Consider the following 27,764-nt stretch of genomic DNA (forward strand, 5'->3'; position numbering starts at 1 on the left):
CACGACCCGCCTCCAACCCCGGCGTTAGAGGCCGCCTTGGCTGCGTGCCCCTCCCACCAGCCGCCACCGCGCAGGCGCCCGAGCCCGACGAGGGGCCCCCAGCGGGCCCGGGGGCAGGCCGCGGGCGGTTGGTCCGCAGCGGGCCACGTGGCCACGGCATCGCCGCGCGCGCCTGCGCAGGGAGGCTCAGCGCGCCCGTGACGGCAAGACGAGGCGTGGGGGAGCGCGACCTCGCCCGCCCGGCCCGGCCCCCGCCCCTTGGCCTGCCGCTCCGCCCCCGCGGGGCGTCCCGGGCCGCTCGTCCCCTCGGCGGCGGCCGCGCGCGGCCCGGGGTCGCCGTGAGTACTCGCGAGGCCGGCCTCTGGGGCGGTCGCCACGGGGACGGGGCGGGGCGGCCGGGCCGCGGGAAGGGTGCGGGGCCCGCCCCGTCTCGCCGGGGAGGATGAAGTGAGGGGTTTAGAGCGGGGGCCGTGATCCGCCCTCAGGCTTGGCAGGCGTCGCTCGAGGCCGGGCGGCTGGCGACACAGCCGCACGGAGCTGCTTTCCGGGAGGCGGGCGCGGGGCGTCTTCGGGGTCTCCGGAGGCACCGGAGGGGGGCTCTGACTGCTCCCCGAGGGGTCTCGGCCTGCCCTGCAGGCGCGGCTGGCGGCGGTGCTTGGGGCGCGCCCGTGCTCTGCCCCCGCCGCCGGGGCGCTGCCTGCCGGCCCCTGCCCGCCGGGCCCTCCCCGCACTCCGGGTCGGTGGCCCCGTCTTTCTGAGACGGGAGCCCCGCGCGCGCAGCTGGGGTCACAGCCCGAGCTTAGCCGTGCAGATCTTTGACTACGTGCAAAGCTGTCATTCCGGGAAGCGCCCCCGACCTCGGGAAAGACCTTTGTGGTGCAGACTCGAGGCTTACTTACGTGTGGCCTAGTCCCATGGAAATCCATAAAGCGTTCTGTTAGCTGCCATCGTCCAAAGTGAACGAACGCCGAGCTGCGCGACACGCTGCTCCGGGAGCACCCCACACGGTCGGGACTTGGCCCAGCTTCTCTTGGAAGGGCCCCTCCTTCACCTCCTTTCTCGTCTTTACTTGTAAGCACGTCAACATGCAGAGGGGGTGTGAGCAGCACCTGTCAAACGTGCTTCAGGCCCAGGTGCACTCCTCTGCTAAGCAACTTGCTTGGCGTCCCGGCACTTGAGCGTTCTATGTGTAACACGCAAGCTTTGCAATAGGTGGTCTTTCAGGCTTATTCCTCTTGCACATTTCTGTGGTTCTATGAATTCCATGACTCGCCTGCCACTGCGCTTTTCTCCCTCTTCACCTTGGGAGTCTCTTCCGAGGAGTGGGCATTGGGAGTGGAAGGTGGGAGTCCGTGTCACTGTAGCAGGCTGCTTTAAAAAACGTGGTGGTCTCTGAATTGTCTCTTCCCTGGACAAGACAAAGTCCCTCTCAACCGCCTTTTTCTCCCTGTGATAACAGCAGAAACCAAGCTGCAACAGCCCTTGGAGAGAAGCTAAGTGTTTCAGGGACAAAGACCTCCGGAAAGCTGGTACTTCCAGTCTACGCTGCCATCATCCTACCACCCAGCCCGAGACAACCTAGGCTGGACTTCAGTGCCTCCCTCTTGGTTCCTCTGTGAGCATCCAGATCATCGCCTGACTGTTTCTTTTCAAGTCTCACAAACCCAGCTCCCAAATCTTCATATTCTGGTTCTCAGCTGCTCTTGAAGGTGAATGGAGTCTTGCTTTTTGAAATCATTTTTACATGATTTTTGTCTATGTGTAGGTGCATTTAGGTTCTTGTATCTGCCCTTTGCTTTAGGATCCAGCAGATGGTTCATTCATTCATTCATTCATTCACTCATTTAATAAGTATGCGTGGAGGGACTAACAAAATAGCCAGTGAAAACAGTTGAAGCCTGTGCCACCACAGACCTTACTTTCTGGTGGGAGATAAACGTTTGTATGTCAGAGCATGGTAAGTACTGTGGACAAAATAAAGCAGGGAAGGGGGATCGAAGTGCTAGTACGTGTGTGTGGGGGTTTTGCTATTTTATATAGGGTGGCCAAAGTGACCTTAGAGCAGAGATCTGAAAGAGTGAAGGAGCAAGCCATGTGGATGTTTGGGTGAAAAGCATTCCGAGAAGGGGGAACAGCAGGGACAGAGGTCCTGTGGTGGGAACACGCTTGGTATGTTTGAAGAACAGCAAGGTCGCAGTTGTAGAGTCTCAGGGGTAATCTTCCTATTCACATTTAGAGTTAGTTGACTTGAATTAGTTATAACCACATCACATCAAGAGTCTAAGAGTAGCCTCTGATTTTTTAAAACTTTTTATTATGAAAGTTTCCAACTATGCACAAAGGTAGAAAGTACAAGAAACGCTCATGTAGGGCCAACCAGGTGGCTCAGGTGGTTTGTGCAGCTGTGGTCCCATTCCCACGTGGGCCAGTGAACTGCACCCTCTACAGCTAAGATTGTGAACAACGGCTCTTCCTGGAGCTGGGCTGCCGTGAGCAGCCATGGACTACCATGTGCTGCCATGAGTGGCCGGCAGCCAGCGCCAGTGGCCGGCAGCCAGCATGAGTGGCTGGTGGCCAGCATTAGTGGCCGGCAGCCGGCGAGAGCTGCTGCAAGCTGCTGTGAGTGGCCGACCAAGGGCTGGCGACCGACTTCCTCAGCCGGGGGAAGCACAAGGCTTATAATACCGGCATGGGCCAGGGAGCTGTGTCCTACGTAACTAGACTGAGAACAACAGCTTGACCCCGAGTAGGGGTGGGGGGGGGAAGGCAGAAGAAGGGGGAAGAAAAAAAAAACCCAGAAACCCTCATGTACCCATCACTCAGCTTCATCAACAATCAGCATTTTGCCATATTTATTTCATCTATCCCCTTCCAGCCCCTTTTTTGTGCTGGAGTAGTGTTTTAAAGCAAATCTCAGATGTCAGCTATGTCATCTCTAAGAACATCACTTGTAATTTCCCTTGGCGTATTGTTTTTGATGGGCCAGGCAGCACTGTCAGCTAGGGGACTGCTATGCTGTTTGCCCTAGCTGTATGTCTTATGTGCCCACCCTAGGTCAGTTACCAGGTTTACGTTGGTACATGAGGAACAGCCCACAGGCCCCTTGAACACACAAGGATTTAAAACAGTGGTTCTGAAATTTTATTATGCATCAGAATAATGTGAAGTGCTTGCTAAAACACAGATTACTAGATTCCATCTCAAATTTCTAATTCAGTAGGTCTCCGTAGGGGCCCGCAGATATACATTTTTAATAAGTTCCCTGGTGATACTGATACGTGCTACACATCTACAAAGGCCATTTGAGAACTCGGATCTACTGGAAACCTAAGGTTCAACAGAACCATATTAGAGACCAAGAACACCTCTGTGTAAAATTGGGGTGGGTGAGAGTGAGATGTATGCAGAACCAGGAAGTGGTTCTCACTTTTGTGAAAGGACTAGGACTTCGTGTTTTTCTAAGCATTTGTTGGGAATCATTATTGCATTTTTATTTGTGGAGTAGGCTGCAAGGTGAGTCCAGGGCGTTATTTTGGCCATGACAACTCAGACCATGTCTACTAGAGGATGTTCAGTGTTGATGACTTTTTAAATTAGCTGTGATTGTCATATAAAGGCTTCTAGGGATCCTGATATTTAATAAGAGATGATGACTCAATTTGGAGAAGTAACTACAGGTAAAAACTACCCAAAGAGTCTGATTCTGTTGGGAGCAGGTACTGTGAAGAATATTCTAAGTGAACTGCTGTGACAGAGTAGCATAAGCCTCTGGTCCTGCCACCATTACTTCTGGCTTCAGGGTTCGTACAGCATTATGAGCTCGAACAGGGACTTGCTCCAATCCCAACTCGCCAGCTTGAATGGAATAGTAGTGTCTTGTGTTTCTTTGGTGCTTTCACGGTTCATTATCTTTAAAGAACTGTGTAGAAGTGTGTATGCACGCATGCAAGTATGTTTCTTTATGTACAAGTGTCTGTACATATGTATGATCAAAGTGTATGTATAAACGTGTGCCTGTGTATACACCGCCTAGCTTTTGAGTGGTGCTGAAACCACTTGTTGTCTCCTTTCCACAGGACAGTGACTTGTTACCACCACAACAGCAGAGCCTGCCATCCCCAGCCGGTCTCCAGTCAGCCCCTGACGTCACCCCCTTGCTTGTCTCCCTTGTGGCCTCCTAAATGCCTGTCTCGTTGGCCTGGGTTCAGCTGGTGGTATGGAGGGGTGCTGCCTAGCACTGACCGGGGAGTGTGTGTGACCCACTGACCCAATGGTGAGAACTGACTGCCCACCTCAGCAACTCATCACCAAGGGGGTAGATGGAACCTCCCCTTTGGCTGGTAGTTCCCCTCCCACCCTTTTGGAAGGTAGAGTGAGTATTTGAAATTAAAGAAAGGAGAAGGGACATGGAAACAATATTACTCGGTGTGTGTACAGGTGGGTTTTCTTGGGAAGGAAAGGAATAGAAAGGGAGTGACGAGGCCAGGGAGCTTAGGTACGTTGGAGCTGCCTTGGGTCTGTAGATGATCCTAGAAGAGGCCAGCTTATACTAGAACCTAGATATGCCTCGGAGCCAACCTTGACATTGAATTCTTCTGCATTCCCCCCCACCAACGTCTACCAGACCGTCAATCATACTGCTATTTCTCTCCATCCCACCAAGTCAGAACTAGGCTGTGTATATGACCAGATTCAGGAAGAGTCTGAGATGCTCCCAAAGGGTGAGGTGAAGAGAATAAAGGGATTAGGAGCTCACACTATCCCACGGGACCTTCTCCCATTCTTTGTGAGGATCTGTTTCCCATCCTATCAGCCCAGTTCATTCCATGGGGTAATAGGGACCAATAGAGTTGTTCTTTTTTTTCTCTTTACTAGGACATCAAAGGCCAGTTCTGGAATGATGATGATTCGGAGGGAGATAATGAATCGGAGGAATTTCTCTACGGAGTTCAGGTGAGATTACAGCCCCTACGATCCATGTTGGACAGCTGAAATATATGCTTCTCTCTGGATCCCTCAGGAGTGGCAGATTATTCTGGACCAGAGATACAATGTTGGTGTGGTCCGCATGGTCTCGTCAGAGCTGGTGCAGCCTTGCTCTTGCCTGGGGCTCATACCTTTCCCAGAGTAAACTACACGCACTGTACATGGAGCTACCCCTGTGTTCTTAGTTGGAAATAATTATTTTTGGACTCTTCCCTCACTAGCCAGTGGGGTCATTTCAACCATTAGAGTCAAATTTAAAAAAAAAAAAATCACCCTGTCAGAGATTGCTAACACCGTGACTACCCAGGCGTGGTCACGTGCAGCCATGCTGGGCTCTGCAGACAGAACCCATTTGCATTAAATTCTGTACGCTTCAGTCTGTTCTGAGTTCTCGTAGAAGGGACACCCAAGAGTCCTGGTCGGGGCCTGAGAGGGAAAGCTGGAGACTTAACGGTGTGAACTCCTTAAGCAAAGCCTGCAGGGGGACCCCTGAAACTTGTGAGTGGTGACAGAGGGAGACTTGCTGTCACTGAAATCCCCGCTAGGGCCATGCCTAAGAGCCCCTTCATACACCGTCTTTGGCTTATATGTCCTGCGATTGTTGGATTTTCGTGGTCCTGGTGCTTTTTCGTGTTCTTTTTATTTCTCACCTCTCTCTTCCCCTCCGTCTTCCTCCCCTCTCCCTGCCACTTTTGCTGACTCAGGGGAGCTGTGCAGCTGACTTGTATCGGCACCCACAGCTTGATGCTGACATTGAAGCCGTGAAGGAGATCTACAGTGAGAACTCTGTGTCCATCAGGTGGGACCCCACAGCAGGGGTGGCAGGGGTGGCAGGGGAGCAGGCCACTTCTGAGCTGTTGGAAGGCTGAAGGGTTTTTCCTTTTCAAGGTGTGACAGCGGGTCTGTGGACACGGGTAAATTATGAGCTTACTGGTAGTGAGTGCTGCTCAGTGTACTTGAGCTTGGCTGACAGGAGTAAGTGGGGCAGTGGGGCCACTTTTCTGAGAACTACCTCTGATCTTAGACCCCTCTAGGCTGCTAGTTTCTCCTTTGAGGTAAGAAGGGCTTCTGGCCCGGAGAAGGCCCTGGTCATGCTGGTGCGTGAGGCTGTAGCTGAGGGCCGATAACACAGCTACCTTGCTGTCGTGGTCCCGGCCCAGGCTCTGTCCCCGTCTTTCCCCCTAATGAGTCTCGCCCGTGCCCCCCTGTATCTCTGTAGAGAATATGGGACTATCGACGACGTGGACATCGACCTGCACATCAACACCAGCTTCCTCGATGTAAGTGCTGCTGGTACCTGCCGGTGCATCCAGCTGGCCTGGGGGGTCACGTCACCTAGGCCCCGAGTCGTGCTCCTCAGTGCTGCTTGGAGCACGTGTTCTTCACTCCTTTCCTAGACCGTCAGCAGACAGTGGCGTGCAGTCGTGTGCACGTGTGTAACATATAGGGAAAGCTTCAGGTCCGGTCCTCTTCGGTGCTAAGTCGGAAACTGTTTCTCCCACTCCTTCAGGAGGAAGTCTCTACAGCCTGGAAGGTCCTCCGGACAGAACCTATTGTGCTGAGGCTGCGATTTTCTCTGTCCCAGTATCTTGATGGACCAGGTAAGGGAGTGACTTTGGGCAAGTGGGTTCTCTGAGTCTAATCTAATCCCAAGTCCTGAGTTACGTGAGACAGGAAAACTAGGAACAAGGCTGAATAAGGCCCTTGGTGTAATCTGCAAGCCATTGGTGGGGGCTTTTCAGTTTCCTCTCATTGGTGTCTTCATTCCCTGTCACCTGATAGCAAGCCCCTCAAATCCTTCTTGGTTAATGAAATTGTTTTCTCTAGTTCCCAGATATTATTTATTTCTCCCCTTCCCCTCAACTTCCTTATAGAAGTTGAGGATATTTGAAATTGGTCAGTCAGCTCCCAGAATCGCCCCTCTGCTGCAAATATTTTCCTTCTCCGCCATTGTTTCAAGAAAGTACCTTTAGACTCTGAGGAAGCTGGTCCGCTGGATTGGGGCTCTGGAGTCCCAGGAGGGTAAAGACATGTCCATACTAGGAGCTTTCTCTTCTCTTTGCAGAACCATCAATTGAGGTTTTCCAGCCATCGAATAAGGAAGGGTTTGGGCTGGGTCTTCAGTTGAAAAAGTAAGAACTTTGATCTTTCTGGTGATGGACATATGAGGGAAAGAGAGGTGGACATATATGATGGACAGGCAGACTCTTGGATGGAATGTTTCCTTCCTTAAATGTCTTTCTGAGCTATGCCCTAGAAAGACTAAAATCAATTTGGGGAGCCAAATGTATGGTTAGGCAGAGGAGCCTGTGGTTCTGGGTGTCTAGCATTGAGACTTCTTGGAGGTGAGAGGAGAGGCTCATCAGCATTTAGTGTTTAAGGCAAAGTACAGCCCTGGAATTAGAGCCATGCCCTTCACATTTTCTCTTGTCTCCTCAGAGTGGGGCTGCAGGACTTCAGACAGCTCTAGTGTAATGAATGTGTTGAGCACTTTGCTAAGTGTTTAGTATACAAAGAGAAATGAACAGATTCTACCCTCAGTGGAGTTACGATAGTCTATTGGATACATACTCTAACAGAAGTGAATACATACGTTTCAGAACGAGCGCAGGAGTGAGTCAGTCTGGTGGGAGATGGAGGGCTGTGAAGAAATGAATGAGAGATGATTAATGGTTTTCAAAGATGGATAAGAGTTACCATGTAGACAGACTCTGAGAGTGATTAACATTTGCTAGGGCACAGTCACCTGAAGCAGCATGTATGCAGGAAACTTCAGGAAGTTAAATATTTCAAGTACACTGCAAGGGAAGAGAGGTAGGAGCCGAAGCCAGAGAAGTAAGGAGGGGTCCACATCACAGAGGCCCTTGGGCTTTGATACTATAGGCAGTGGGAGCATTGAAGGGTTTTAGGCAAAGAAAGGACATGGTCTATTTAGCTTTAGAAAAACCATTCTGGTAGCATTGTGCAAAATGGGTAGGAGGGGTTGAGACAAGAGACCAGAATTAGTTGAGTGGGAGGCTTTTGTGGAAGACTAGACCTGAGATGAGGGCCTGAACCGAAGTGTGACTGTAGCTGAGATTAGAGATGATAGACTAGAGAGATTTATGGGGTGCAAAATCATTAACAGTTGAAGATTGATTTGGATATACTGTTTATGTTCATAAGCCAAGGAATAGTGGGAAGTTACTCCTGGGTTTCCATCCTATATGTCTGGGTAAATTGTAATACCACCAGTTTAAGTAGGGATTTAAGAATAAGAGCAGGTTTGTGGGATGAGGATAGATAATTAGTTCCATTTTAAACATATTTAAAGGTAACCTTTGGATATTCAAGAGGCGATGCTTAATGGAGACATACGTAGATTTAGTATTTAGTATTTAGTAGACATTATGGTTGAATATATATCAGTGTATGAGTAGAAATTACACTGATACATATCTTAATATAGGTAGAATAAGAGATTTCTAAGGGAGAGCATAATAGAGTGAGAAGAAGATAGGATCAAGGGCAAAACACCCTTTATCTGGGCCAGCCCAGTGGCTCAGATGGTTAGAGCTCCATGCTCCTAACTCTGAAGGCTGCCGGTTCGATTCCCACATGGGCCTATGGGCTCTCAACCACAAGGTTGCCAGTTCAATTCCTCAAGTCCCGCAAGGGATGGTGGGCTCTGCCCCCTACAACTAAAACTGAACATGTCACCTTGAGCTGAGCCGCTGCTGAGCTCCCTGATGGCTCAGTTGGTTGGAGTGCGTCCTCTCAACCACAAGGTTTCCGGTTTTGACTCCCACAAGGGATGGTGGGCTGTGGCCCCTGCAACTAGCAATGGCAACTGGACCTGGAACTGAGCTGCGCCCTCCACAACTAAGACTGAAAGGACAACAACTTGAAGCTGAACGGCACCCTCCACAACTAAGATTGAAAGGACAACAATTTGACTTGGAAGAAAGTCCTGGAAGTACACACTGTTCTCCAATACAGTCAAAAAAAAAATAAATAAAGTAAAAAAAATTTTTTAAATGTCATATTTCAAAAAAAAAAAACAAAACCACCCTTTATCACCCAGACAAAATACCCAAGAAATTAGCAGAGTTGGCAGAGGAAGAAGAAACAGTAAAGGCAGGTCAGAGAATTTGGAGAAGAATGGCAAGAGAATGGTGTCACAGAAGGCAAGGAGGAGAGCTTCTACAAGGAGATCCTGAGAGAATAGGCAAGAGGAGAACTTAGGGTTTTCTGTTGGAATTATCATCAAGGTGAGAGCAGTTGGAGTGGAGTGGCAAAGATAGAATATGTTGAGAAGTGAGTGACAACAAAGTAGAAACAGTAAGTGTGGATTGAGAAATTTGGGTGTGGATAGGAGGGAAAGAAGGAGCGGTAGCTACATCAGGGGCAGGAACTTGAAACTTTTTGTAGATTTTGGGAAAGGAGTTACCAGGAGAGGGGGGTGATGGATGGATCAAGGTCCCTGAAGAGGCAAGAAGGGGCTGAGATCCTGAGCACAGATAGAGGTAATACTAGGAGGGTTTCCTTGTCTCCAGAGAATGGCGGGATTGAGGTAATGGTGGAAAAGGAAATAGATATTGTAGTAGACTTGGAAAATGAAGGGAGCTGGTATCTGATGGCTTCAGTTTTCTCTATTAAGAAGGAAGCAAGGTTATTGGTTGTAGGTAAAGTTAGTTGCTTAAAGAAGAAGATGAGGATTTAGAATAACAGCTTACAGTAATGCTAGAGAGAACTGATCAACGGCAAGTGACAGGATTGACAGAGCTAGCTGAGGGCCCAGCTCAAGGAAGAGACTAAATTTGGGGATGTAACTTTTCACCTAACAATGTCAGTACCCCTCATTTCCCTAGGACTTTTCCTCACTATTCACAAGGCAGAGGGTGGTACTCACCTCCACCCCACTACTTCTGTTTCACCCTCAAAGTATAGTAATTCTTAGCAATAAATTCCCAGGTTCCCCGCTTTTGAGGGCTCACCTTTGAGATCTGCCTCTAAGGGCAAAACATCTCATAATGTTTTTGGTCCATTGGACTAGGTAATGGGGGTGGGTGTTTACCCCCTAGAGTAAAGAGGTACTTTAAGACAGTACGTTTCCATGTGCTAAGGTCCTGTGGGTGGAGGGAGCTGTTCTGACATTCCCCCACCACAACTTCCTCTGCATTCCCTGGATGTGAATTCTAGATTATTTGCTTTTCTTTAAAAGTGTATTTACTTATTTATTTATTTTTTGATTAGTTGCTTTTCATAGTCCTATTTCTCCACTTATTCCCCTGCCTGAGCTTTCCTAAGCCTGTTTTCTTTGATTCCTTAGGATCCTGGGTATGTTCACATCCCAACAATGGAAACATCTCAGCAACGATTTTTTGAAGACCCAGCAGGAGAAGAGGCACAGTTGGTTCAAAGCAAGTGGTACCATCAAGAAGTTCCGAGCTGGCCTCAGCATCTTCTCACCTGTCCCCAAGTAAGTGCTCCCCCAGGGGCCAGTCACCTCTGGTCCCCTTAGCCTGGCTTAGTCGCCAGCCTACCTTCTTGATTACCTAAATTTATCTATGGTGTCCTCACCCTAGGTCCTCTGAATCTTGTACCTTTAACTGCTAACACCACCCACATGGTCCTGTTCCCTGTATGTCCTTCTCCTTCTCCTGACCCAAGTATTCATACCTGTCCTCTATGTAAAACATAACACCTAACTCATGGAATGTCTTTGGAAAAATGTATGCCAGTCACTCCATCTTTTCTTTATTTGACCCTCATCCTTATTCCCATCCTAAGGAGGCCAACTCAGAGACAGGCAGCAACTCCTCGCAGTTATGCAAGGGTACATTGATTTATTACCTAGTTCTAAAAATAAATATTGCTCCGTTCTTTGACCTTAGGCCTACATCCCCCTGTGACCACACCCCAAACCCTGGTGCTTTCTGATCTTCGCAGAGGCAAACACAGACCCAGATTTGTAGCTTACCAGCCACTACTGTGGACAGCCAGGCATCACACTCTTTGGGAAGAATCTATTCTTGCCTAGTGCAGTGTTTAGCATTTAATCGTATGTATATAAATACACACACACACACGCACACACACACACACACACACACACACACACATTGAGTAAATGAAACAGGCATCCTTTTCAAGGGATCATTCCATACCTTGCCTGGATGCCACAGACAGTGACCTAGGCTTTGCCTCTGCCTACCCTCCATGTTCCAATGGAGAACACACATAGATAATGACAAAAAAGCAATACTGATGTGTCACCTACTTGTTTACCAGTGTTTAGATCCCATGGAACTGTCCACATATGTGGGTTCCTCTTTGGCTCCAGTTGTCTCACTGATCCTGGCTGAGGACCCACTTGTCTCCAACCTCTTCTAGGGCTCATACTGAATGCCGAGTTTGGCCTCTCTCTGCTCCCTCTCCAGGTCACCCAGTTTCCCCATCATACAGGACTCCATGCTGAAAGGCAAACTCGCCGTGCCTGAGCTTCGGGTTGGGCGCCTCATGAACCGCTCCATCTCCTGCACCTTGAAGAACCCCAAAGTGGAAGTGTTTGGCTACCCTCCCAGCCCCCAGGCAGGTCTCCTGTGCCCCCAGCACGTGGGCCTCCCTCCCCCAGCACGGACCTCTCCTTTGGTACATGGCCTGCGGAGGGTTTGACTGGGGTGTCAGGCGGGTGGAAGTGGAATTGTGGGAGTATAGCTTCTCAAATGGGGTGGGAGTGTGGTTTTTCAGGCATCGTAAATCAAATCGGGGCATGTAGGTGAGTCGGTGGAATGGAACACGTATTTTTAATAGCGGAAAACTGACATCTAAACTGTCAGTTAGCTTCTCTGATAGTAGGCTAAGAAGCAGAATCTGGGGTTGGGCATTCCAAAGACGTCACATGATTTTATTAGGTTGTGGTTAGGACTTAGTAATCAGCTGCTGTACTAACCTATTCCACCGAATTTTGAAGAAGGTTAAGGATGGATGAGCCCTTTTGGAAAACTATCTAAAGGTCTTCTCTCCAGCTTTGGGATCACTTAGGCTGATCGGAGCGAGGGCTTAGCTGCTTTGGGAGAATCCTAGGTAACAGGCTGAGTGAGGTCTGTCCAGGCAGCAGCGTCCTGGGAGGCTCACAAGGGCTGTCCTTTACTCTCATCAGGTCAGTGGTCACTGCAAGAACATCCCCACTCTGGAATATGGGTTCCTTGTCCAGGTAAGTAAAGTCCAAAGCCTCACGCCAAAGCCTTTCCCCTCTTGTCTGATCCATCTGACCGCCTGACATCTCCCAGCTCCTCAGTTAAGTATTTCCCGAGCTGCTCTGCTCCCAGAACTATGCTGAGTGTCATGTAGATAGGAGACAAGAAGGCATAGTTCCCATCCTCAGGAAGCTCGCAGCATTACCAGCAGACCACACTTACAGAGCACGTATGATCAGGCGCCCATGATGCACTGCAAACTTGGTGTCAAGTGCCTGGGTGTCAAGATGAGAGTCATTGACATGGTTTCCTTAGGGTCCCAAGCGCCTTGCTCATGTGGTCTTCAGTTTTCTGTGCGGACCTCTTTCACTGCTCAGCCACTACTGGTTGGTTCTTCTTTTAAATCTTTCTCTTCCTTGGACATGCTTTCACTTTTGCATCTCTGTTATCTTTGTTCATGTCATTCCCTCCACTGGCCCTCCTCCCTGTATCTGCCTGTTGCAGTCAAGGCTCAATGCCACTTTTTCCCTAAGAGCTCCATTCCTCCGGCTGTATTAATTAGCTGGAAGTGATGTCTCCTCTCATTGAACTTTCATGGTGCTTTTTGTTTTGTAGGCACCTGTATGTCACGTACCATATGCTGCCTTGAATTGTAATTTGTATACATACCACACCTTCCCCATTGCAGCATAGGGCCTGCGAAGACAATCTTTTATATTATTGCACAATCAAGGAGACCTTTCACTGAGCTGGATATGTAGCATTCATTCAATAAATCGGAATGAATAAAAGCCCTTGCCTGTTCTTTCCCAGCCCCAAAGTAGTGACATGGGAACAACTTAATTAATACAGAAAATGTACCTGGTTGAAAAAGCCATGTTAAGAGAAAGTATTTTTAAAAAGACTAGGCTATTGCTGCAGGAGCTCTGAATTGTGCTCTCATCGCAGTGCAGAGCTGTCTGGGGGGGACCCATGGATAGGCTGATGGTTCTGGGGAGTTGGGAGGCTTCTTAGGCCCCCCTGCCATCCATCACGGAGCAGTACTCACCTGTCCCAGAGGACATCTGTAATTACTACAACTAATGTTAAAGTTTGATTAATAGCTGTTAGTGTTTATCAGATACTTCCACAGTGATCATGTCATTACTCTCGATACCTCTATGACGTGAATAATGGCCCACTCTATAAATGAAGAGACCAAGGCTCAGGTTAACTGATTTGCCCAAAGTTGTATATGGTTTTAAGTAGTGAAAAGGGGAATCTTAACCCAGATCTTTTACCGTGGCTGGTCTTATTTTTACTCTAACATACAGTCTGAGCTCTAGAATCAGGCCATGAGTTTAAGTGCAGGATTCTACCCTGGCAGGGATTCTACCTTAGGCACAGGGCTGGGAGGGAGGAGGTAGCTGGGAAAGAAGCTCAAGTTGTGCCCTCTCTGTGCCTATACTTCCGAAAGATACAGTAGAATCTCTTCCCTGCCCAGATCATGAAGTATGCGGAGCAGAGGATTCCGACGTTGAATGAGTACTGCGTGGTGTGTGATGAGCAGCATGTCTTCCAGAATGGGTCCATGCTCAAGGTACACGTCCTGCTCTGTTCCAGGACGCTCTTCCTTAGCCCAGCTTTATTGTTTTCTCCTTGGGTCTCTGGTACAGACAGAATTCTGTCCATACTCTCTGAGACTCTTAGAAATAACTGTTTGTCTCAGAAAACAACTCTCAGCACTCCTATTTGGAAAGATGAGGCTATGTGAATATTTTGAAGATATAATCCCCACTCAGTATTTAAAAATGGTTCAGATATTGACCAAGATGACTGGATAAGATGCAGTCCGCGAGCACTCCGAGTCTAGGTGGGTAGCAGACACGTCACTCTAAGTGTATGGGGGAGATATGAGCAGGATTGTAGATGCTCAGACGAGAGAGCATCTAACTACCTGGGGAGGTCATGGAAGGCTTCCTGGAGGAGACAGCATTAATTCTGAAAGGCATTTGAATTTGACTTCACTTATTTATTGTCTTTTCCTGGCAGAGGGCCCCACATTTCTACCCATTCTAGAGTTGTCTGAGGTCAGCCCCTTCTTACTGCACACCCCTTACCACCACTGCTTAATCTATCCATGTAGCCAGCCGTCTGTACTCGTGAACTGTGCGTTTTCTCCTTCTACACACTGGGAGTCATGTCTGGAGCTGCAGAGGAGGTGGCCACTGGAGCAGAGGTACGGAGAGCGAAAAGCTGGGAACTGGGATCGAGAAAACCTGGGGAAGCTAGCAGTTTCACACCTCAGAATTTAACCTCCAGGAATGCTTTCATATGTAAGGATACTCACAATAGTATTGTTTGTAACTGTAAAAAAAATAAAACAGATACAACTATTAGGTTGGTGCAAAAGTGGTTGCAGTTTTTTAGTTATTTTTAACCTTTTAAACTGCAGTTACTTTTGCACCAAACTAATACATCTGTAGGGTGTCCTTTTAAAGAAATTATGGTATGTCCTTACAGTAGAAATACTATGCAACTATTATTTATAGATAGAAAATTATAACACGTAAGAAAATATAGCAGTATGCATAGTACAATTTGTTAAATTGCTACATAACAAAATAACTATTTTCATAGGAAAAAATGCCTGGAAGGATATACATCAAACTTAGTAGTAGTTACCTGTGACGAAAGAGATTTGTTTGGGGGCAGAGGGATGATTTTTATCTTTGCTTTCATCACTTTTTAATTCATTGTTGCTTGAATTTTTACAATGAGTTTATATTATTTCTAATGAAAACAAACCATAAACATTTGCTTTTGAAAAGAACAGCAGAGAAACGTTCTGAGACTCCAGAGGGCAGACCCTGTCCTGGATCCCGCGTGCCTCCCAGCCCTGGGCAGTCACTTAGCTCTGCCCTCTTTCTCTCCTTGCCCCTAAGGTGGTGGATCTGCTGGTGGCCATGTGTAGGGCAGCTTTGGAGTCCCCAAGAAAGAGCATCATCTTTGAGCCTTATCCCTCTGTGGTGGACCCCACTGATCCCAAGACCCTGGCCTTTAACCCTAAGGTACAGTCGCTGGGAAGGAAAGTCAGGGCTAATGAACAGGAAATGATAGTGGAGACCACGGGCCATCATTCTCGTGGACACAGTAGCTTGGAGTAAGGTTGGAGGAAGTGAAACACCTGTTTCTTGGGAACTCTTGAACCCTAAGCTTTAGATGTTTCGGTGAATAAATGGGTTTGTCAGAAGAAGGGGAGAAGGATTAAAATTAGTTATGTCATGAAAGAAAAGAATGCAGATTTTGGAGCCAGACAGACCTGGAGTCTCCATGAGATTTTGCTGTTCCCGAGCTGAATGGTGTCAGCAAGTCACTTACTTAACCTTTGTGAACCTCAACTTCCTTATCTGTAAAAAGAGGTAATGTCTACCTTGTGGATTGTTATAAAAATGAGGGATAATGTATGTAAAGTACTGCATTGCTCAGGGTTCTCCAGAGAAACAGAACCCATAAGAGATAGGTATACAGAAAGAGATTTGTTACAAGGATTTAGCTCATGAGTGTGGAGGCTGAGATGTCCCAGGATCTGCAGCCAGTAAGCTGGAGACCCAGGAGAATCAAAGGTATAAGTTCCAGTCCAAAAGCTGGCGGTCTCCGGATCCAAGTCCAAAGACAGGAAAAGACCAGTGTCCCAGACTCAGAAAGTCTGGCAGGAGAAGTTTCCTCTTACTCTGCCTTTTTGTTCTTTTCAGGCCTTCAACTGATTGGTTGAGGCCCACCCAAATTAGGGAGGGTCATGTGCTTTACTCAGTCTATGATTTAAAGGTTAATGTCTTCCAGAAGCACTTCATAGACACACCCCGATGGCCCAGTCAGATTGACACTTAGCCACTGGCAAAATTAACAAGGACAGCACCCAGGACAGCTGTCCTTGTTGTGTAGTGCGTACTGTCCAGCTTCTTTACACGCGCTGCTTAAGCCTCAGAGCGTCTCTACGAGGGTAGTGGGTGTTTTTATCTTCATTTACACGCAGGGAGAGTGAGGTGCTGAGAGGTTAAGTAACTTAGTCTATGATTCCCAGCTGGTAATAGAGAACTAGCATGTGATTCCAGTACTGTCTGACATTAAATCTGTGTTCTTTCCGTGACATGCTGCTGGTTCCCTAGCCCTCCTTTTCATCACATTTTACTCTCTTCATCTGGTTCTTCTCTTCCCATGAACTCCCCACAGAAGAAGAATTACGAGCGACTTCAGAAAGCTCTGGATAGTGTGATGTCCATCAGGGAGATGACGCAGGTACTCTGCCCTTGGCCTGTCCGCCGTCCTCTGCCTGCGCTGCTCAAGGGCCCTGTGCTGCTTGGAACTCACGGGAGTGGAGTGAAGACTTAGACAGGCTACTCAGATTCCTCAGTGTTGTCTTCAGTCTTCCCAGTCCTGTTCTGTGTTCTAGCTCTGTTACTCCTCTTTCTCACTCCTAATGTCTCTTAACCTTTACCTTCGCTGTGAATTTCTTCACAAATTTGTATGTAATGGTTTCCCCATAATTCTTAGGGAATTAGAGAAGTGAGGGAAAGACATCTGCTCAGGGTTGGGAGGCTGAGGAGGGGGGCTTGGAGGTCAGGAAGTAGACCCGGGGCCTACATCTTCTGTCCTTCCAGGGGTGGGGCAGCCACATGGAGCAGTGACCATCCTTTGACTCAAGGCTGTCCCTCACCAGACTTCCCCACCCCTCGTCTGCAGTCTCTGCATGAATAGACATTCATTTGTACTCATTTACAGGTGGGCCTCTTCTCAGCAAGTCCTATGTATCACAGCTCAGATTAACACATAAGATACACCAAGGAGGGATGATATACTTGTCAGAAGGACTCTGCTTTATGTAAAGTTGTACCACAGGATTCCTTAGCCTGTTCTTTCTGGACATTGATTTTATTTATTTTTTGATTTAAAATCAACCTTTTAGGGCTGTAGGAATTGCATTAAATGAGGGAGACCCACCTGCATGTTGTTTTGTAAGCATCTTCAGTCATTTCCATATTTATTTATGAGTCTTCCCGATCTGACTGGGCTCCTTGGGGGTGGGAACCCCATCTCCTCTTGCCTCTGTGTGGCCGTTAGTACCCACCTTGCCCTGGGCCCTGAGAGTCTGTGGAAAGTGGGAGGGCTCCCGCCACTCCTGGAAGATAAGCTTATGGCTACTGTCTTACAGGGCTCCTATCTGGAAATCAAGAAGCAGATGGACAAGCTGGACCCCCTGGCGCATCCTCTCCTGCAGTGGTATGGACAGAACCCTTCCCCCGCGGGCAGGGCGAAGGGACATGGTATTGGAGACGGGGCCTGCACTTCCTCATAGAAGCGGTGTCAGCCTCCTTTCTGAGGTTATTGATGTTAGGGCAGCTTTTCCTTGGCGTTTTATTGATACACCTGGCCTTGACAAGAACTCAGATCCTGCAGAGAGCTCACCGATTCTGAGATGATGTCTCCACTGCTCTTTAGGGGTTTCTTGGTTACCAGTAGGTTTTTGAGTGCCCTTTGCATGTAGGACTGACCCCCGTTCATTTCAAATAAGCTTCTGTGCATCCAGAGGGTCAGTGTCCCCCTGCGATTCCCTGTCCCTGTCTCGGGGCCTCCCTGGCGACGTAGACTGTCCAGAGCCTGGAGGCGTTGTTGTCATTCCCTTCTGGAAAGACTTTTGATCATTCTCCACTGCCCTCTATCCCTTGCCCTCCCTCCCTGCTCTTGATTTCTGCCCTGTTTTCCTGACACAGCTTTCCCATCTCACCTTAGTCAGCCTTTGACATCAGTGCTTTCTCAATGCAACACGCTCCCTCTTTAGTATGATATGAGGGATGACCAGGCAGAGACCATTCAGGAGGACGTGATGCGTACAAAAGCACAAAAAACCAGACTGTATCCACTCTAGGAGGTAATGCTCCCTTGCTGAGCCCTCAGTGTTTTGTGCCTTTGTTCTCTCTTGTCCCTGAGTTCAGCCTACGCACAGCCCAATCTATCCCTGAAGCTGCAGGAAGTTTGTTCTAGTTTCTTCTGTTTCTTTCTCCAGCATAAATAGTAACTTTCTGTCCATTCCTCCCCATCCCTGAGAACCTTCAGGCTTCTTCTGAGCTCAGGCGGCATTACTCCTGAGCCCCCGTTCTGAATTTCTGAATCCCAAGGATAAGTTCTCGGCATTCTAATACAGACCCCTCCTTTCTAGATTTTATTTTTTTTCAGTTGACCTCTGTGTTCCCTTTTCATCCACTGTTTAACTTCCAGCACCTAGGTGGTCTCTGGTCAGTAGTTTCCTTGTACATTTCTATGCACAAGCATTACTACCGATGGGAATGTCCTGATAGTGACCTGGATACTCCACACAGTTGAGACAGCCCCGGAATCCTTGCTTGTCTCCCAGGGGCACAGCAAGGCTGCTGCTGTGTTCAGGGTGGCCTAACCACACACTCATGCTGTCCTTCTCCTTTTTCCTCTGTTTTGTCCTAGGATCATTTCCAGCAACAGGTCACACATTGTCAAACTACCTCTCAGCAGGGTAAGTGACTTTTCTTCCTCTAAAGTCTGAATTGCTGGTGGGGTCAGGGAGGGGCTCCAAAGCAGCCAGCCACCTTGGTCCTAGCCTTGCCTGGTTGGCTCTGTCCATCAACAGTAGTCATTGGGCCTGAGCACATTTCCCTTACTAGGGGTCATTACAGGCCCTGATTTGCTCCCTATCCCCAATCCTTCCTTCCCTGATCTCCATTTCTGCTCTGTTTTCCTGACCCCACCCCACCCTGGGCAGCAGCTGAAGTTCATGCACACCTCACACCAGTTCCTCCTGCTGAGCAGCCCTCCTGCCAAGGAGGCTCGGTTCCGGACCGCCAAGAAGCTCTACGGCAGCACCTTTGCCTTCCAGTGAGGAGGGTGGAGGCGGGAGGGGGTGGGGGAGGCAGCAACTAACGCAGGGCAGTGGGAGGGCAAGTGCACGAGAGGTATATGAGTTTGTGTTACCTGTGTCCATCAGTCCGTCGGTCAGCAAGTATTTATTGTGCTGGGTGCTGTAGAGGATAAAAAGACCCACGCGGTACGGTCTTTACTCTCGGGCTACTGGTAATGTAGTTGAGGAGAAATGACATTTACATATTAAAAAGATGTGGTTGAAGGAACAGATTGGAGGGGATAGATTTGAAAGCTGCTTTGAAAGAAATCAGCAATTGGTGCCTGATTGTGGGAGAGGGGAGAGGAGAGAAGGAGAAAGAGAGAGATTAAAGGTAACCTAAAAGGAATGCTGGGAACCTTTTCTCAAAATAGACATGAACTCAGGACTGGAAGGCATATTTGGCATCAGTGATAAGTGTATTGAGTTTGAGAAGAATTTAATTTGAAATATAAGAGAATAGGCAAATGAAAATACTGAACCAGCAGTTGAGGATCTAGGATGGGAGTAGCTAAAACACCGCAGAGAGGATGGGCCTAGAAATGAAGACGTAGGGTCAGCCACACTCACACACCTTGCATGCCAATGACTGTATCCATGTGCATGTCCATTGCTAGGTCTGTCTGTCCATCTTCATGTCCTGTGTGGGTGAGGATGGGTGGGAATGGCAATCATGGAAGTGCTCCCGGGAACCTCCTACCGTGAGGAGACATGTGTTCTACCCTGCCTTACAGTGGGTCCCACATTGAGAACTGGCATTCGATCCTGCGCAATGGGCTGGTCAATGCATCCTACACCAAACTGCAGGTGAGGCGGTGCCCCTTCCCCTTCTCTCCAACCTCGCCTGCCCCACTCGGTTTGGGGGAAAGCTACTGTAGAGTGCTCAGCTGGTTTTGCCTCAGCATCCTCAAAGGCCGCCTGCCATGCAGCTTCCCTAGGGAGGAAGTTGGAGCTGTGCGTATAGGATGGATGTGGCTGTTGTCTATTTGGCCCTGGGCTGTGTGTGTTGGTGGTTTGGGGAATGGGAATTTAGCTGTAGGCAGGAGTACAAATTGCTGATCGCAGCCATTAGGTGAATTACCTGTTAGAACTTTTCAATTTATGTGACTATTCATTCAGAGAGTTGAAATAGAAGAATTATTTCTTTGCCCTGTGAGACTACTCCAAGAAATGGTTTGTCCCTCCTTCTGGCTACATATTCCGTCATTCCTGGTTTTGGAATCTGCGTATATATACCGGCCTGGGGACACGTGCATGGATGCTGAGGGACTGACTCAGTGGCTCTGCCATTCCTCTCTCAAAGGTGTCAATACCTAGTATTTCATAGGCAAAGAGTTAACCTGTATCCAGTTTTCACCCAATCAGCTTTGCAAGAGTAGGTGCCTAGAGTTCTCTGAATGAAAGAGAAGGTAAATGGAGGGACAGGACTGGATAAGCCTATGGCTGCCTAATATACAGCCCCTGGAGGGCCCAGGCTCATATTGCTCATCCTGGTGTTTCCCTGCAAGCTGCATGGAGCAGCCTATGGCAAAGGCATCTACCTGAGCCCCATCTCCAGTATTTCCTTTGGATACTCAGGTAAGAAACACTCTCCGGCCACCTTGCCTCTGTTTACATTGCATCCATTCTGTGAACACGTGATCTGTGCTGTCTCCTGCTCCATCGTGGGTGCCTGGTCTATACCAGCTCTCTCCCCAGTTACGGACACAGTCTATCTTTCTCTACCTGCTCCCATTAGAAGATTAGATTCTTTACAATGAGGCCAGTTTCCTCCCTTTGTCTTAGCTAGTCCACTTCTCCATGGGGATGGTTTTAGTCATTGTAGGGGCTAGGCCCTGGAAACAGGTTAGGGAATGACTGAGAGATGAAGCTAGGCTTTCTGTGTACTACATTTTTGGTTGGCAGTACTCTCATAAAAAGTTGTGTGTATGTACATGTGCATGTGAATTTATCTGAATACACTCGAAGGCTTGAGTCCCTTCCATTAGCTTACATTTTTGGAGACATTGTTCTCTTCCCTGTCAACCACCTTTTAAAATGTAGACCACCATACTGTGAATTACACACTATGATATTAGTCACATTGAACGCAAGAGAAAGCATTTTACTCCGAAGATAAGGCATGAATGAGGTCCAGATTCTAGTCTGGAGATGAGTCCAGCTCTGTCCTTCTCAGATAATGATTCTGACTTAAAACTCAGTGTTCCAGGTTCATGTCTTAGTTTCTTCTCAGTCTTCTTTTGTTCTTGTTCTATATAGTCGCTGTATAAAGGAGAGCCACCATATAGTTACATGTCTACCATCCGAAGGGGACAGTGCTAGAGTACGTATAGATTATCATTTAGTATTCTCCAGTAATTATAACTGTTATAAAGGTAAGAAAACTTAGGTCCAGAGGCTCAGAATTAGAAACATCTCTAACAACAAAATAAACCAAAGTAGAAGAAAAGAGATAATATACATAAGAACCAAAATCAACCAAATAAAAACAGGTACCGTAGATAGGACCAAAAACTCCAAAAGATGATTCTTTTAAAGAACTAAAAAAAAAAAAAGATAAAGCTGCTTCGACTGACTAAGAAGAAAAATAACACAATTAGAAAAAGGGAACATACCTACACATATAGCAAAATTGAAAAAGCTAATAGGAGAATTCTGTCACCTTTAGGCCACTACTTTGAAAACTGACAAAATGGATAAATTTCTAGAAAAATATAACTTGAAACTGATTCAAGAAAAAGTAGAAAGCCTAAATAGCTCCAAAAATGTAAAATACATTGAAATAGTAGTTTAAAAATTTAAACACACATACAAAAACCCACCTAACTCAGATAGTTTTCATGTAAATCTTAAACCAAACTTTCAAGGAATAAATTATTTCACAATTTTATACAAAATCATCCAGAGAATAGAAAAACATGAAATCATAAATCATAAAAGATTGTTAAATTTATTAAAACTAGAAACTTCGTTCATCAGAAGACACCTTAAGAAAGTAAAAAGACAAGCTACAAATCAGGAGATGACATTTTTAACACTGTAAGCACAAAAGATTAGCAATAAAAATATATTTTAAGGGCCGCCTTGGTGGCTCAGGCGGTTAGAGCTCCATGCTCCTAACTCCAAAGGCTGCTGGTTCGATTCCCACATGGGCCAGTGGGCTCCCAACCACAAGGTTGCCAGTTCAATTCCTCAAGTCCGGCAAGGGATGGTGGGCAGCGTGCCCTGCAACTAAGATTGAACACGGCACCTTGAGCTGAGCTACCTCCCCGATGGCTCAGTTGGTTGGAGCGTGGGCTCTCAACCACAAGGTTGCCGGTTCAACTCCCGCAAGGGTTGGTGGGCTGTGCTCTCTGCAACTAGTAACTGCAACTGGACCTGGAGCTGAGCTGCGCCCTCCACAACTAAGACTGAAAAGACAACAACTTGAAGCTGAAAGGCACCCTCCACAACTAAGATTGAAAGGACAAAAACTTAACTTGGGGGAAAAAAAAAGGCCTGCAAGTACACACTGTTCTCCAATAAAGTCCTGTTCCCCTTCTCCAATAAAATCTTAAAAAAAAAAAATTCTTACAAATCATTAGGAAAAAGAGAACCTAACAGAAAATAGGCAAATGACATGAACAGCCATGTCACTGAAGAAATGACCAAAAGATATGAAAAGTTACTCAATCACTGTTAATCACGGAAGTAAAATGAGGAACCAAATGACTTACTGTTTAGCACTCACGTGGATTGGCAAACATTAAGAAATCTGTTAACACCACTGATGGTTCCAGAGGTTGCAGGTCACAAGGCCCTCTTATTGCTGATGGAGATACATGTATACGAGTAAATTGGAAAACAATTTTGTGTTTAATTTCATAAAGCTGAGAAATCTTATCACTGTTACCCAGCATTTTCATTCCTGTATATGTTCACCCAGAGATGTTACATGAATGTTCAAAGCAATACTGTTTGCAAGAGCAAACCCTGAAAACAACCTAAACGCTCATCATCAGGAGAATGGATACATTTTAATATATTGTCACAATGGATTATTATTCAGCAATGAAAATGAACAAACCGGGAATTCCAACAGTCTGGAAAAATCTTAGTAATATAGTTGAATAAGAAAAGGCAAGCCTTTTTTATATTGTTTAAAAGCTAAAAAAATTCCGCATTATTTAGGCGTGCGTGTGTGTGTGTGTGTGTGTGTGTGTGTGTGTGTGTGTGTGTGTGTGATTAAACGAAATTTCAGCATGGTGGTTACCTCCCAAGGAGAGGCAGATAGTTTGGATGGGGTAGCACATTGTTAGGTGTAAGTCACTGGTAATGTTTTAGTTGTTGGACATAGTTCTTAGGTTGGATCTGTAGGTATTCGTTGTCCTATTAAATAAATGACAGTGTGTCTTGAACCGAATGTTACCGTGAATCAGCACGGGGTAAATGCCCTATAAATATTTATTGAATGTGTGAATGGATCTTACTTATTCTTCCTGCCTGGGGTCCAAAGTGGGGTGGGGTTGGGGTAGTCTTTCTGAACCTAGTCTTCTTTGTCTAGGTTCCTCAATTTTTATCTTTGTCTCAGCCTGAGCTTCCCTCTAAAGAAGCTTATTATTTTCCAAAGAGTGAGATTATCCTGGTTCCCACCGATTCTTTCTTCCTATTTTCTCCTTCTCTCTCACTGGCCTTTGTTTACCACTAAGTGCCTGAATACCTTTAGTTAGAGATGGAGCCAGGAGTCTCTATTGATGTCTTATCTTTCTTCATCACTTTACTAATTACGTAAAAACATCGTATGGTACTATCCTTCTCCTTTTCAAAAAGGTCGATTGATTATAGGTACAAAATACCATAGGATTTTACTATTAGAGTTACAGATCATCTCATCCAATCCCATGTTACTTTATAGATGACAAAGCTGGTACTCAGAGACGTTAAATGACTTTGGGGTCACACAGCTATGAGTAGCAGCGCTAAGACGGGAAAGCAGATCGCCTAACTTCTGGGACACTGTTCTTACCAGTATAAGGACTGACAGGGTGGGTTTTGCTTCAATGACTGATTCTCTGAGGGCCCCACAGACAAACGGGAGTCTCTGTAACGGTGGGCGGGATGTGTGCAAGTGTCCAACTAGTATTTGCTCTAGCATTTGGCCAACTATCTTCTTGGATGTTTCCTTCCACCCGATTCTGCTCTGCTTTTCTGTTCTTCCTCAAGGTGTCCTTAGCTTGATGGCCTTGGGTGCCCCCTGGGGGCATGTAGACAGCATCCATTTGACTAGCAGAGCCTCCAATGACTTGGTCAGAGCGTGCAGGTAACAATGAGGGCCAGTGAAAAAGGAGATGGTGAACTCCATCTGTTTTAGTCCTATTTAGAGACTTGATAAGTATGTACTTTGGACACGAAGCATCTAGAGATCATTTTAGCCACCATATTCTCAGGGTCTGGTCTTAGGAAACTGGGTCAGTATGGACAAGACAGTGTGCAACAGGATTGGAATGGGACAGGATTTGTATCATGATGGCCATCTCTAAATCAGCCATAGGAATCAAATTGTTCTGGCCTCCGGGGTAGAACCCAAAGGAGAATTTCACTCAGAATCTTGCTGTAAAATACCCAGGCTGAGAAGGTCATGAGGTTTGGGTGCAGAGCTAAAAGTAGTTAAGGCTAATAGAGAAGGTGGGAACAGAGAGGTGGTAAGTGTCCTGTAGGAGGAGGAAATTAGCGGTTCTAGCCTGAGGCTCTGATTGCCCTGAGTTCCGTTCAGGCCATAAATCTATGACGGGACTTGAGTGTGGGTCCATGATGGATTGATAGCCTGAGCAGTGAAAGCTGTCAGTCCAGGGGTTTTCATCCCCCCACTACACCATGGCTATCACAAGACCAGACACTGACGCAGTGGTTAGTGATAATAGGAAGTTCCAGGGTGTAGTGGGGAAGATAGGGCGTCTGCGTGTGGCCTGCGATGATGGCCTCATGTCCCCTCCGTCCATCCGCTCGGTCTCATACACACAGACCCATGTCCGTAACTGACAAGGCGGGACTGTGCCAACGCTCAGGAGAGACTGAAGTCCTCAGCACAGGCCAGAGAGAGCTGGCAGGAGGGGCACACAGGCTGATTCGTATCGAAATCAGAGAAGTCCAGATGGAGCCTGTAAGTGCTATCAACAGGGTTAGTCAGTGAGAAGTGAGGGTGGTAGATTTATGGGTTTAGATAGGGTGGGAACGAGGGAATTGGCACTGCTTCCTAAAGTCTGGGAAGACTTTCTGAAGAAAGCAGGACTCTTCAGGGTTGTTGTCATTACAGTTATCTGTGGGAAATTCTCCCTCAGCTGCTGCTGTGCTTTCTCCCTCTTCTCTTGAATGGCTCTGGTCACAGTGTTTCTGTAACGCCGAGACCGGAGCAGACCTGACTTGCTTGCTTGCTTTCTCTCCGCTCAATTCGTGCAGCCTGGTACTGGGTCCTCGGTGTCATGTCACTACTCTCTCGGGCCCCTCCTGCCCGTCTCGTTCGCTTCTTGTTACTTCCCTGTAGAGCCGTGAGAGATTGATACTCTCAGGCTGAGCTCCAGTTGTCTTCCGGGGTCTACAGGCCTGCCTGACCTGACCCGAGCTCACCTCTCCCACGTGCTCTCAGGCCTTTGCCATGGACTGTGCCCCCAACAGGCTCAGGCACGCTGTTTCTCCCTCTGGGTTCCGTCCTGTCACCTCTGCCCAGGTACTACCCTCCTGTGTCAATAGCTCTAGTCCCGACTTCTCAGCCTGCTGTCACCAGGAAGCCTTCTTCGATCCCCCAGGCTGGGCTCCACCTTTTCCTCGTCCTGTAGCTCACAGGGCTCCATATGCTCCCATCACAGCCCTCACCATACTGTGTTGTGATTACTTGTTCTTTGCCTAACCTCCGCCAGACTACATTTTTTAAGGGCAGATAGCTTGTTTGTTTCACTGTCACCGCTGTGTCGCCAGGTTGTCTACCTCAGTGCCTGGCACTTAGCAGGCTCCTGAGTAAATGTTTGCTACAGGAATGGGGGAATGAGCTGGGTCTGTTGTTCTGTGACAGGAATGGGAAAAGGACAGCACCGGATGCCCTCCAAGGATGAGCTGGTCCAGCGATATAACAGGATGAACACCATCCCCCAGGTATCCCTAGCGGCCCTGCGCCAGCGAGGCAGGACTCTTCCGCCGGGCTAGCTGTAGGCTGCAGAGATGGATGAGCAAACAGTGGTGGGAGAGGTGGGTGGTTTGAAGATCATTTGAAGGAATCAGGTACATCCTAAGATGAACACACTTCCAAAGTCACGGGTGGCCTCAGAAGTATGAAAACAGAGACTGAGTTTAAATGCAGTGACATGAAAATGGAAAGATGGAAGCTGTGGATTCACCCAGACTGGTTATGATGGGAAAGCAAAATGGGGGCAAGGGGCGGGCAGCGGGAGCCCAGGATGTCCCTGACCGCCCCACAACCATCTCCAGCTAAGCCGCCTCTCAGGAATACTGTAACAGTCTGCTTGGCTCTGCTCTCTCTTCCAGACCCGATCCATTCAGTCGAGGTTCCTGCAGAGTCGGAATCTAAATTGTATAGCACTTTGTGAAGGTAGGTAGTTCACCCGGTCTGTTTTTCTGGGTCCCCAGCCTTTATTTCTGGTGCAACTGTTGGCACCCAAGCCAGCGAAGGGTGATGTTGAAGCATCGCGCCTTCCCTCCCCTGCCTGGACTGTGACTGAAACATCCTATTTATAACTTCTGGCCCCTTCCCAGTGATCACGTCGAAGGACCTGCAGAAGCATGGGAACATCTGGGTCTGCCCTGTGTCCGACCATGTCTGCACGCGCTTCTTCTTCGTGTAAGTCCCGGCGGTGCCTTGGGAAAGGCTTGGAGGAGTGAGGGCAGGGGCGTGCCGGCCCGTGACTGCTGGGAGAATGTTGTTTTACTCGTATTCTCACCGCTGTGGAGCCAAGTCTCTTATCTGAGACTTGTCCCTCACTCCCTGAGTGGAGGGACACTGGGACTGTCCCTTGGAGGCCAGGGACGGCTATAGATCGGGGGCTAGTCAAAGAAAGCCAGATAAGCTGAATCTCTTCCACCCAAACAGTAGCAAGAAAGGGTTTTTTCTTCTGGGGTGGGATGGCCACACCTCCAAAAACAGTTCCACTGGTTGGCGTTCTCCTGGTATTGTTCCCCCTAATGCTCACACCTGTCCTGTCTTCGGCAGATATGAGGATGGGCAGGTGGGCGATGCCAACATTAATACTCAGGACCCCAAGATACAGAAGGAAATCATGCGTGTGATCGGAACTCAGGTTTACACAAACTGAGGGGGCCCCAGCCCTCGTACCACCCCGTCCCCCCAGGACCCATCTGCCCTCATTAAAGGGCTCAGGAGCAGCAGGCGCGGCTGCCCTGAGGAATCAAGGGGCCGTTACCAAGGGGCAGGAAAAGGACAGAAGACGCGGCCTTCCTGGTGGAGACTGACCCAGGAATCTCTCCACGTTTGGATGGCCCAGACTGACTCCCTACCCCCGATTTCCCCAGTTGACTTTACCCCGTTTGTAAATAAAACAATAAAATGGAAGGTGCTGTGGACTGGATATGATCACTGGTCTGACTGGCCTTGGCCAAGCACCTGCCCAAGCCTCCGCCTGGGGTGGGGGTGAGCAAAGTGGACTCTCATGAGGGTTGGAACTGTTTGTTGGGTGGACTGAAAG

General features: G+C 47.9%; 1 protein-coding gene across 11 annotated transcripts; it reads left to right on the forward strand.

Moving 5' to 3' along the window:
• Window positions 1-115: 115 nt before the first annotated feature.
• PARP6 (poly(ADP-ribose) polymerase family member 6) lies at window positions 116-27,649 on the forward strand. Of its 11 annotated transcripts, none has more exons than XM_081048177.1 (24): window positions 116-338; window positions 1,463-1,709; window positions 4,077-4,273; window positions 4,876-4,953; window positions 5,691-5,785; window positions 6,206-6,266; window positions 6,497-6,587; window positions 7,052-7,118; window positions 10,298-10,447; window positions 11,409-11,619; window positions 12,131-12,184; window positions 13,651-13,746; window positions 14,293-14,385; window positions 15,092-15,217; window positions 16,380-16,445; window positions 17,359-17,426; window positions 18,645-18,693; window positions 18,940-19,052; window positions 19,809-19,881; window positions 20,583-20,652; window positions 26,120-26,199; window positions 26,590-26,653; window positions 26,818-26,902; window positions 27,272-27,649. In XM_081048177.1, exons 3-24 carry the CDS (start codon window positions 4,271-4,273, stop codon window positions 27,372-27,374), a joined length of 1,896 nt encoding a protein of 631 aa, XP_080904303.1. In that variant the 5' UTR covers window positions 116-338; window positions 1,463-1,709; window positions 4,077-4,270; the 3' UTR covers window positions 27,375-27,649. The 11 variants fall into 11 exon arrangements, 9 of the variants coding, with proteins under 9 accessions (XP_080904303.1, XP_080904308.1, XP_080904301.1 ...); XM_081048182.1 differs by having other exon boundaries at window positions 11,409-11,559; window positions 18,943-19,052; XM_081048175.1 differs by having other exon boundaries at window positions 192-338; window positions 1,460-1,709.
• The last annotated feature ends 115 nt before the right edge of the window (window positions 27,650-27,764 follow it).

The sequence above is a fragment of the Rhinolophus hipposideros genome (genome assembly GCF_964194185.1).
Source record: "Rhinolophus hipposideros genome assembly, chromosome: 5".
NCBI classification, from domain to species: Eukaryota; Metazoa; Chordata; class Mammalia; order Chiroptera; family Rhinolophidae; genus Rhinolophus; species Rhinolophus hipposideros.

Excerpts from the sequence above, each read along its gene's own strand:
- PARP6 (XM_081048177.1), top strand. Across the intron at positions 11,620-12,130 it reads CAGCACGGACCTCTCCTTTG|GTCAGTGGTCACTGCAAGAA; the intron begins GTACATGGCCTG and ends TACTCTCATCAG. Across the intron at positions 16,446-17,358 it reads CCATCAGGGAGATGACGCAG|GGCTCCTATCTGGAAATCAA; the intron begins GTACTCTGCCCT and ends ACTGTCTTACAG.